Genomic DNA, 12,213 nt, shown 5'->3' with positions numbered 1-12,213 from the left:
TGGCCTGCCCACCACTGGTATATCACCCCTGGAAGGTTGCCCAGAAAGCATTGTGCAGCCCTCAGGCTGAAAATAGTTCACTGCCCCTTGCAGTAAGGGAAGGACCTTGAGACTGTTTCAGCATATACCATACATATAATGAAGCACCATTTCTCTGTTGAATTGTAAAGTACAAAAGCTTCTCAGACATTGGTTCTGTTCTTACCAAGCAATGTATGAAGCTCCCTTAAACAGGGTGGACCTATTGGTGCATCCAGCCCAATCTTGTCTGCTTTGACTAACAACTGCTTTCGGGTATCCGATATATAGAGTTCTTCCCCAGCTCCTGCTTCAGCTGCTTTAGACTGGGGATGCCAGGAATTGAATGTGAGACCTATGGTGTGAAGGATGCTTGGACACTTCCCCACCACAAGAACTTTTTAAAGTAGCCATTTCTATTCAGGCGCTTAGAGTCTATAACCCTGTCCTCCCTTACAGAAAGCGGCCACCTGCAAAAGATCTGAAGTACACTAAAGGATACTCCTCGGAAAAAAGCTTACCAAGGGTGTAATTGATTATCCTATCAAATGTCGTTCTTAGTGCCCTTCCCATGCTGTGTTAATTTTAAGCATATGGAAGCTGGATTGTCCCAGCTGTAATATTGACTTTCTTTTTATTTTTCCACCCACCAGCAGATCGATGGTGAAGCCTTCCTTCTCCTGAACCAGTCAGACATTGTTAAAATTCTGAGTATCAAGCTGGGGCCAGCACTTAAAATATACAATGCCATCCTCATGTTCAAGACTGCGGAAGAAGACTGAAGCAGCCCCTCCAGGACCAGCCTGAGCCAGGAGACCAGAGCTGAGAAAGGCCTTCAAAGAACAACTCAGCAGCAGAGATCCATGTTACTGAATATTGAGCAGGCTGGGACCTTGGAAAGGCAGTGGTCTAATTGCATTTCAGACTCTGGAACCTGCTGAAAGGATCCCAAAGAAGTACAGTTCCTTCTGCCACTTGGAATGGATTTAGTGGCTTCCCTTCTAGGAAGAGATTATTAATTGTGTGTTTTTTCTAATTGAATATGGGTATGGTTAAATTGATCTTTTGTGAAGATCTTGATGATGCCTCCAGTTATAAGAGGAATCCCGGGTATTGCTATTGGTGGGGAGCCAAACTGACTAACCTGTTGATAGTGCCTAAAAGAGAATCCAAGTTATCACTGACGTCCATGATGACTTCTTTGTGTGCAGAACTTGGGGATAGGCTTTAAGGGAACAAGGAAAGATACAGATTCTTCAAAGCACTGCTGCTGAAATCCTCATCAAACACCTGTGCTTTTTCCAAACTAGTTTTGAATTTTTATTCTCTTTCAGCTATTCAAGCACTGGCAATTATTATTTTGGTCTAGCAGGATTTGGCAGGGAGTAAGGAGTGCCAGGAATGAAGTCTGACTCCATACCATTGATTATCAAGCTATTATACCTGCACTTCAAGCTGTGCAATTGCAGAGGTTATGAGATGAAATGAAGATAGGTCTAATAAAGGCTATTGGGAGATTGTTCCAACAAAAGATAAGTCAATCACTTGGGTGGAGGGCTCCCCTAACTGAACTGTAGGAAAACCTTTGGAGAGCCATAACGAAACTACTAGAGTATGTTTTAAATGTTTCCATCTCCCTGTGGTTCAGTGCAAGGAAAGTTTAGGGATGGCACATCCCTCTCTGTAGTGATCTTTCTGAGGCAAGAATTGTTGGAAGGAATCTGGAATCCCCACTCTGAAGCATTTGTTTTGAAAGCACAGCGGGTTAATAAACAGGAGTATCTAGTGTGGACCATTTAAGCACAAAGGAGCCAAACGTACAAGCTACTAAGGACTGCTGCCTCGCATCCTCCATTCAGTTCAGTAGTAGTCTTAGACTTTAGAATGATATCTGCATGCTTTGCTGTGCAGCAGACCAATCTCTGGGAGCTTTTGCTGAAATGCACAGGACCATATGGGTAGATGAAAAAATAAGCGGGGCGGGGGGGGGGGATGCAAGGTGCCAAAAGAATATTAAAAGAGAGCAATTTGACACAGATCTTCACTGGGGAAGGCAGATTCTGAGAAGGCAGTTTATGGAGACATTGCCTTTACACCTGCAGCAGGTAATGGCCATGTAGTCCATATTTCTGTTTCTGTCCCCTAATTAGCAGCCCACACTGTACAATAATATTGGTAATGTAGGCAGTCATTCTCACTTCTTCAACCCCTGCCCCATCAAAATACAGTATAACTTGGGAAGGGCACATGCTCTAATGTTCATCCCTTCAGATGTGGAAGAGCTTATGAACCCTCTCATATAACTCCTCTCTCTCTCTCTTGCATGCACATCAAAGTTACCCCTCATTCGCTGCCCTGGTGTTTAGCAGACAATAGAATTCCTTGGACTAGTGTCTCATCTAAAGCAAGCCAAGCCTTCTGTTTATTTAATGTCAAGCCATTTTTAGGGTTGATAACTGTTTAAACTTGAGGGAGTAAAAGGGAACTTCTGTATAGCATAGCAAGGATACTGCTCTGTTGTTAGTGTCTTACATCATTGACATGAAGAATGTGAGCTGGCAAAGGATGCTCTTCCTGTTGGTCAGTGGTGGTATGTCTTTCTCTCCTTTTAACTTACCTTATAAGCAAATGTGTGACATTTCTGTGAAGAATGGTGTCAAGCTTTCCGTTACATCCACTTCACATACATCTCTCCACTTTTGATCTCCCAACTATTTAAGAGTCTCTGTAACCTTCCTAAAGTCAAGATGACATAAGACTTGTAAATAGTCCACAATCCAGGCTGCTGAGTCTGAACAGTATTTAATAAATCTGCAGAGGCAATATGTCTCATAGCTTTCTATTTTTGTATAAGAAGCTAAGGAGTTTAAGCCTTCTACGTAGAAGAGCTATCATTGAAAGAGTGTGATAGAGAGAATCTCTATTAATACTTGAGAGAGACAACAGAAGACAGGATGCCACATGACTGTTGCTGTAAAAGAGATATTCCACATAACTTTTATGGTGCTGGGTAAGAGAGGCATTTTTAAAAATACATAATCTTATTTTATAAGAGAGTATATTTTCCAAAGGACATTTTCATCTTAGTTTTTTCTATGTATACTTCTGGCAGATGTGAAGAAACAATGGGCACCTTTAGCAGATGCAAATTATAACTGCAAGTTGCACATTCATGCAGTAAAACAGTTCAGGATATTGGTTAAATGCAAGCAGAACTTTTGAGGGAAGCACTCAGTCTAACTGGTGAGCAAGAAACATGGAAACAGGCTTCTTGCTTTTTTATTTTCTTGTTCTTGAACTGACTCTCAGGGCAACTGTGTACACCTTGTAGTTTCTAAGAACAGGAACACTCCCATGGATCCCTCATGCAATTGGAAATGTAGCATGGAAGTATCAATTAATGACAAAATGTGAGGACTGCCTAGCCGCTCCCAGTGGTCAGATGGAGCACTCCTGTGTTTGTCATGCAAGAGCCCTTGATATCCATGACAGAAGATTCAGCAAGGTTCTGCAAGTTACTTCTCTGCATAGATGTGAGGAAGGTTTGTTTATTTTTGTAGGGCTCAGGAGCGAAGTGCTAATTTATCCACCAAAAGGGGGCTTTAGGTTGAGGAATGCTTCCTGTCTCACTTCTGTGGTCATTGCAGCAGTGCAACCACGTGGCACAAAAACCAAATCCAGGTTCTTTGGCAAAAGGGTGTGCTTTCCAGTCAGCACACACCAAAGCTAGTATATACTGAGCTTATACAGAAAACAAATATCGAGGCGTCAACATCTTTAAAGAGGGATGAATGCAGCAGCCAGAATCTAGGTATAAAATTTCACCAAACAGGAAGGGAACTGAATTGTTGGGGGGCTCTTAGACAGGTAGGGTAGGAGAAAACATGAACCCTTTTATGAAGAACAAATCACAAGACAGGATGGTGAGCAGCAGATGAAAAGAAAAGCCAAGCGAGAATAAACCAGAAGATTTTGTTCTACTCTGCTGTTAGCCATAGTTTTGCAAAGTCAGACTTTTTAATCTGTTATTTAGTTGTTGCTCTTCTCATTTCTGTATAGAATTCAATTTACCCACATCTTGCCTATAATTCCTCTAGGCTGGAGCTGTCCTGCCAATGCACTTCTGGCATAGCATAGAAGAAATCTTCTCCCAGGAGACACAACACAGAGAATAAGTTGCCACATTATTCTTAAGCCCAATGGCCACACAAGGAGATAGGAAGTGATGGCACTGTCCTCATATCAGCCAGGGTTCCCTCTCCTTTTTATCTTTTTCTTTTTGTCAACCATCTGAATTAAGGTTTCATTCCCTACATGCTATTAATCGTATATAAATGCTAAGGTGGTTTCTTGTCAGCAAGGAAGTACTCTGGAAGTGTATATTTAGATTGCATGTCTCTACTTTTAAAACCCATTTGAAGAAGTCGGGAGACCTGAAAGAGCTTTTTGATAAAAGCTGCTGCTGCTTCTTGTTTCAAAGGTTTTCATTTCATTTCAGTCAGACTGGATCTTTGTCTTAAAGAACAGCGATTTTTATTAATCCCTATGCATTCACTATGATACCTGTCACTCTGTAAGTGACACGGTTTAAGGATTGCTCTTCATGAACTAGCAAAGCAAGGACAGAAGGTCTCAATTCTAAATATTTATGTAACTGATGTGTCATGTTCTGCCATTCTAGCTTTGTTTTAGAAAACCAAACTTGGTTTCTTCCTTTATCACCACTACCCTTTTCCCCTCTCAGCAGGAAATTGTAGTTAAAAAATTTCCATGCCATCACAAACTATCATCCTCATAATCCGACAGTAGTAGATTTCAGCTCAGGGTAATGAATCATACCAGAAGCCGCACAGAAGCGCTCAGTGACAGTGATAGCCGAAACATTACAAGCGAGGAAGAAAAATATTCAGCCCAGGGGATAAGCGAGTTTGGCTGTGAGACTTCTTGCGTGCCGCTTCCATGCCTTGGTAAGGGATTTATGCCAGAGAAAGCTTTAAAGTTTTTGACATTCTCTCCATCATGTGATGATGAGCAAGTTTATTTTTGAAACAGTCTATTACTTGAATTAGACATGCATGCAAAAGCAGGGAAGCTCTTGGTGGAATTTTGATTTTCAGTGTTCAGAATTATTTCACTATTTTAAATCTTTCCTTTTTTTAAGGCCTTGAAATGTTTGCTATTTCCCCCTCATCTGTGCATTGCTCTGAAGATGTGAATAAAACACATTGATTCAAAATGCCTCTTCTGATTTGGACTTGTTCCATGGGCTTCTCTGGTCTCTCTTTCCAGGTCTGGGCCACATTTTGAGTGACCTGACATCACTTTTCTGCATCAGTATTATCTACACTCCTTGTACTAGTGGAAATGCAAGAAGCAGGGCCAGCCCTGGGGGCTAGTATCCCCAGATAGCTCCTGAGGCCCCAACATTTAGTTGCAACTCACTAGCACCATGCATCACTGCTCACCTGCCAACTCTTGCTCACCACCTTCTCAAGCCACCAAGCAGTGAGTAGCAGCAGTGATCGGGTGGAAGCAGTAAAGATTTGACAGGCTTGTGGAGTGGGATAGCTCACTAGGGGAATCTTGCTGAGCATCCCACCCCCCTCTGCACTGCTGCCCAAACCCTGGAGCCTGACCCTGAGAAGCAACATTGTGGTTCTCTAGAACAAGACTGTCACCAAACAACACGCGTTCAAAAGTTCCAAGTACACCTCTACAACAGCAGGGTGTGAAATTACAGGCTGTGCGCTGCATGGCCTGTTAGTGTCCATGTGTGCAATTAAGGACGCGGGTGGCGCTGTGGGTTAAACCACAGAGCCTAGGACTTGCCGATCAGAAGGTCAGCGGTTCGAATCCCCGCAACGGGGTGAGCTCCCGTTGCTCGGTCCCTGCTCCTGCCAACCTAGCAGTTCGAAAGCACGTCAAAGTGCAAGTAGATAAATAGGTACCACTCTGGGGGGAAGGTAAATGGCGTTTCTGTGCACTGCTAGTAATAATTTAGTAATAATTTATTACGGCCGTAGGCCCATACAGATAAAAACAAGACATAAACAACAGCTTGTGCACGTGGGAAAAAACAGCCGCTAAAACACTACTATAACAATAAAATACTATAAGATGGAATGGCATACTGCGCCTTAATTAGCTTGTGGTGCTCCTTGGCAACGCTTTTGGGTAAGGACAGCGACCAGAAACCTAGCCACTTTCAGGGTCGTATGGGTATCCTTATCCTGCAAGATTTGGGCAAGGTGGAATTTTGGTGGGGTACCCTCTAGTTTCTGTATGATTGATCCCAACAAATTTGCCCGTGGCACATTGAATAAGGGGCAAGTGAACATAATGTGCTGAAGCGACTCCGGCGTCTCCTTATCACATTCGCACATGGCGGAGGCTTGGCCCTTTGAGAATCTATGTCTCAGGACATTGGAGGGAAAAACGTTAAACCTCGCTTTAGTGAAGGCCAGCCTATGGGCAACAGTCGAAAGGGAGGAGAGGTATGATGGAACGCAGTAAGTTAAAGTGATACCAATGTTCTGGGGCGAACAAACACCTCCCCCCAGCGTATAATTTTGCTGTAAGTCGATGTCATCCAGTCTTTGGCGGATCAGTCTTTGAGCAGTGATTTGATCTAGTTTTAGGGAATCTAAGGGAGAGATTCCATAACTCAGGAGTTTGGCATGAATTCTACTAGTCCAAAGGCTGGAGAATTCATCTCGCCATAAGCATTGGACAAGGTAATGGTCTGGTAATCTATGCCACAATGATAACCAATAATTGAAGACTTGCTTCCACAGGCAAGTTTCTAAGGATGCGATCTTCAATTCTAGTCGCATGGCTGCGTTGCTTACGCACCGGGGGAGCATTAGGAGCCGACATAGGAATTGGTTTTGCAGAGTCTCAAGAGGAGCAGGGTCTGTCATCACGGCCCAGAGCGGGGCAGCATAAGCAAGCACGGTAACCACTTTTGCCTTGAACACCTTTAGGGCCGAGGGAGCATGCAAAGCTCCATCCGAAAAGAAAAATCGGAGGAGCGCATATGACAGAGTTTTGGCCTTGTTAAGTAGGTGTTGGATTTGTGCTTTCCACCCCAAATTGTATTGAAAAATAACTCCTAGGTATTGAAATTTTAGGACTTGCTCTATTTTTGCTCCACCAAGCTTCCATTCGTGTAATCTCCGACTTCTGGCGAAAATCAGAATCTTAGATTTAACATGGTTGATGGTTAATTGGTTGAGTTGACAATACGTGGCAAAGATCTTCAGAGCTCTGGTTAGTCCAACACGTGTATAAGAATTACCGCGTCGTCCGCATATAAAAGGAGTGGACAGCGGTAATCCGCTAGTCTAGGCGCGTGTATACTTGGAGATGAGTTGACTAGGAGTGCTCGCATGTCGCTGATGAATAGATTGAATAGGCAGGGAGCCAATATACATCCTTGGTGCACTCCCTTGTTTATTGGTATCGAATTTGTGAGGTCGCCCGCAGGAGTAAGTCTCACTCTGGCAAGGGTACCTTCGTGGAGCTGACTTATAAGCCATAAGAGTCTTCTATCGATGCCCTGTTTCGCAAGTTTCTCCCAAAGAATATCTCTAGGAACGCTGTCAAAGGCTGCCTTTAGATCTAAGAAGGCAGCACAAAGGTAGCCCCGGGGAGGGGAAGAGTACTTCCGTGCCAGATGGTAAAGAACTATCGCATGATCAGTTGTAGAACGTTTAATTCTGAACCCTGCCTGTTCGTGGCCAATCTGGTTAGTCTCATCTACCCAACGCAATAGTTTCGTCAGCAAAAAGCTGGCATAAATTTTCCCTATGATCGAAAGGAGGCTGATGTTACGGTAATTTTCCGGCTCCATTGGAGAGCCTTTTTTATGAATTGGTACTATAATGGCCTCCTTCCATATTTTGGGGATGAGACCAGAAGCGTTGATTGCGTCGAAGGTTTTGGCCAAGATGCCAGCCCACCATTTTGGGTGTAGTTTGATGGCTTCAGCAGGGATCAGGTTGGGCCATGGGGCTTTGCCCGATTTCAGCTGGGCTATTAGCTTGGCTATTTCGTCAGGAGCGGTGGGAGGCCAAATAGGTAGGTGGATGTGAGGGCGATCTGGCTGCGACATCTGTCACCCCATTGATCGCCAGGGTTGATTCGGCTGATCTGGCTGGCTAGGCGGGTGTCCCCTTCCTCCCTCACCACTCCATGTGCGTCCCTCCCGAAGCTGCGCGCTCGGTGGAAGAGGACGACCATCCCAGATAGAAGGAGTGTACCGTTCTTCGGTCAAGGGTATACGATAGCTGCGCTCCCCTGCTAGAACCTCCAAACAAGCTCTGTGCACTGCTCTGGTTTGCCAGAAGCGGCTTGGTCATGCTGGCCACATGACCCAGAAGCTGTCTGCAGACAAACACCGGCTCCCTCAGCCAATAAAGCAAAATGAGCGCCGCAACCCCAGAGTCGGTCACGACTGGACCTAATGGTCAGGGGTCCCTTTACACTTGCAATTAAGATGTATCCAGAAATTTTAGATCTTTAATTTTGAAATACGGTAGGGAGGGGGAGCTCAAAGTAAATATTTAAAAGGGAACACACAGGCACACCAAATGACTCTGTTTGCCAAGAGCAGTTACGGTTGTGGGGAACCTCAAGTTCATGAACCAAATAGTGCAGTTGTTCTCTTTCTTTCTTTCTTTCTCTCTCTCCCTCTCTGCCTTTGCATCTCCCCCCTATTTTTCTCTCTTTCCCCACCTCCACCCCCTCTGTACTTTAAACCAAACTTTATAAGTGGCTAGCACAATAATCCCCAGAGCTACCTGAAAGTTGTCAAGGCTAATCCCCTCTTGAGAGGTTACCATGTTTCCAAATGTCATACACATGGGTGAAAAAACAAAGTTACAGCTGTTTTGGCTTCCCAATGCTTGTGTGTAAAAAATTCAGATTTCCAGATCAGGTCTGGATCCAGATTGCAAACCAGCATTATGTTAGGGGAAATAGCTTGCAAAAAACATATTTCTATTAAGCAAAAATGTATATATTAGGACAGGGGTGTCCAAACGTTTTTCAAAGAGGGCCAGATTTGATGAAGTGAACATGTGTGAGGGCCGACCGAAGAGCCGACCACAACTTTTTTTTACAATTTTACCCCAGAGTTGTTGGGCTTTTTTTAGGATTGAAGTTCTTGAGCTACCACAGGGGCCAGATTAAACTGACCAGCGGGCTGGGTTAGGCCCCCAAAACGGGCTTTGGACATGCCTGTTTTAGGATATATATATATATTTCAGAACCTCATCCTCTGTAAATAGCCCTCTGGTTTCTTTAAGTTGTTTCCGATCAGTACCACAAGAGGGTATCTTCCTATTTTTTCCTATTGTACCTGCCCTCTGCAGTTGTGGGCTCAACTTGGTGATAACAGAATAAACAATGCAAGGAGGGAACTGCAGTCCAAGATAGAAAAAGAGGTGGTAAGGGGTGGAGACACTCCTTCAGATATACTGGGCCGAGGCCGTTTGGGGCTTTGAATTGTGCTTGGAAACATACTGGGAGCCAATGTAGGTCTTTCAGGACTGGTGTTCTATGGTCTTGGCAGCCACTCCCAGTCAGCAGTCTAGCTGGTGGATGTCATTTCCAAATGGTGAAAATATACCCCTAAAAAGCTTTCAAAAAAAAAAAAATATGTCGTGTGGTTTTGTTTCTCTTTTGTTGTTGTTGATTATGATGATCATTTCCTTTCCTGACCCACATATTCTCCCAGCATCAAATCTACACTACAAATCAAATACTGAGACATCACCAAAGTGCAAAGTGTGTGCAGCATAACTTATTTTCTGAAAGATGATCTGCATCCATAGGCTTTTATGAGCTGGGCCTGCAGCAAGCTAGGCTTTTATCCAAAATGGAGCAATTCCACCCCCCGCCAAAAAATATGTCTAGACATTGCATCCTTGATAACTCATGTGGGAGTTCTCGGTTAAGAGTTCACTGAAATATGCTCAATCTGTGGGTATTTCTAATTTTGTTCTGATTATAACTGACTGGGGGGGGGGGGGCTTCGATTTCTTTGTGAATCAATTTCTAGCATGCCCAATTCCAAACTGCCAACAATGGCTTTTGTCTTCTATGTAAAGAGACAGTCTGTATGTACTGGCTGGGGCAAAGTCTAGCAAGGGAAAAACCTTGTACAGTGGTACCTCGGTTTACGAACTTAATCCGTTCCGGAAGTCTGTTCTGAAACCAAAACCGTTCTTAAACCGGCGCGCTTCCCCTAATGAGGTCTCCCGCCTCCGGTGCCCTTCCACTGTTCGGATTCTGTTCTTAAACCAAGGTAAAGTTCGCAAGCCAGGACACTACTTCCGGTTTTGCGGAGTTCGTAAACAGAATAGTTTGTAAACAGGGCTGTTTTTAAACCGAGGTACCACTGTATTACAGAATTGAAAGAAGCCCCAGACTGTCCAAATAATCTTCGATTAACAGGCTATGGCACCACCTTGGAAACAGAACAGGATAAAAATGCAAGGTGGATCCCACCCCTGGATATATGTACTCAATTCCACTGATACCATTTGAGCTTACTTTGAAGTGATTTTCACTTCAAAACCTCAGTAAGGCAATTATTGTCTCTGTGCCAAAACACCAAGCATGGCTTCTAAAGTTTTGGTCTCGTTTCAACTTGTTCTCATGGTTTTTTCTTCAGGTCTTTTCCTTTCTCCTTCTATCTCAGTTCTAGACTGCCATCTATCTATCGCATTTACATATTACCAATCCTCAAAGTGTGCAAGGTGGCACACATGGCTGCATAGGTGCTGGGGCCCTGGGTGCCTGAGCACCCACAAAATTCCCCATGAAGGGGCCGGGCACCCACAAATTTCAGTGCCAGGGCCATGCCCGCTGCATGGCACCCACAGCCTCAGGCACCCACCATCGTGAGGCTAAGCTGGCACTCCCGCATGGTTGTCCCCCATATCATTTAATCCCCAGCAGCCACCCTGTGAGGTAATTTCGGCTGAGAAGCGGCAACTGGCCCAAGATCACTCAGTGGGCTTCATGGCCCAGTGGGGATTTGAACCCTGGTCTCCCAGGTCTTAGTCCAACACTCTAACCACTACACCACACTCGCTCTTTGTAACACAGCGTGCTTAATATATGGGATCATAGTCCAAAGAACAGTGGACATGTACCTCTTTTACATACTTTAATATGTACTTGGTGTTTGACAAGTTTGACAGGTTTCTCTGCCCCATTAGGCTTTTAATCTAAAAGCAGATGCAGGGAAGACGGAGCAAGCTTGTTTTCTTCTGCTCTTACCCAAACCAATCGCTTCAAAGTTACAAGAAAGGAGATTCTGACTAAACATCAGGAAGAACTTTCTGAGGGTAAGAGCTGTTTGGCCGTGGAAAGGTGATGGACTCTCTCTCTGAGTTTTTAAAGCAAAGGTTAGATGGCCATCTGTCATGGATGTTTTAGCTGAAATTCCTGCATTACAGGGGGTTGGACTAGATGACCCTCAGGGTTGCTTCCAACTTACAATTCTATGCAAATATGCCATTATTTCAGTTAACACAGACTTTGGCAAGCCAGTCACCTTTTTTGGGTTTTTTTAGTACACCAGTTGTGATGGCCTGGGACTCGGGCTCAGACTCGGAACCAGAGGAGTCTCAGTCTGCACCAGATCTTTTGTCTCAGGCATCATCTGAACCAAGTCTGGGGCCTGATCCTGAAGAGTCCCAGTCTGCACAGGTTCCCCTGCAACAAACACCAGCTGGGCAGAGTCAGGGGCCTGAGCCTGCCCTGGCTCCAGATGCGGGGATTACCTCCTTGCCTTCAGCTGGGCCATCACTTACAGCTGCTCCACTACCGGTTGGGTCTAGTAACCCACCGACGTCTCCCAAGCTGCAAAGGCTAAGGTCTGAGAGAAGGAGAGACCTGAGTACTCGCAGGAGGAGTGCTCGCCTTCGGGAGAAACAGGGAGGTGAGTCGCCGGGGGATCAGGACCGGCCGCTACCCTGACAAAGATAAAAGGTTGTCGGACCCCGCCCTAGATTGCGGGAGCAACATTGATATATGCCAGAGTTCCTGTACCTGTCCTTGCCTGGTATCCTGCCTTGTGTCCTGCCTTGGCCCTGTTGGACTGACTCCTAGTGGAACCTTCGGATTCTGGACCGGTCCTGGACCACATTTCATGGGTTACCCCCAGACCCAGCACACCAGTGG

At 44.9% G+C, this 12,213-nt stretch overlaps 1 protein-coding gene across 13 annotated transcripts in view; it reads left to right on the top strand.

Annotated features, from left to right (window-relative positions):
* The window catches only part of LOC310710876 (lethal(3)malignant brain tumor-like protein 4), a 58,074-nt gene extending 52,820 nt beyond the window's left edge, over positions 1-5,254 (top strand). For all 13 annotated transcript variants that reach the window (XM_083512142.1, XM_083512141.1, XM_083512139.1 and 10 more), the window contains one exon: positions 672-5,254. In XM_083512142.1, the coding sequence (XP_083368268.1) occupies positions 672-800 (129 nt within the window). In that variant the 3' untranslated portion in view covers positions 801-5,254. The remainder of the gene's footprint in view (positions 1-671) is intronic.
* Positions 5,255-12,213: the final 6,959 nt, after the last annotated feature.

This window comes from Podarcis liolepis (assembly GCF_965112155.1).
Source record: "Podarcis liolepis genome assembly, chromosome: 7".
In the NCBI taxonomy this organism is placed as follows: Eukaryota; Metazoa; Chordata; class Lepidosauria; order Squamata; family Lacertidae; genus Podarcis; species Podarcis liolepis.
Note: the sequence above shows the minus strand (reverse complement) of the source record. Positions and strands in the feature narration are given on the sequence as shown.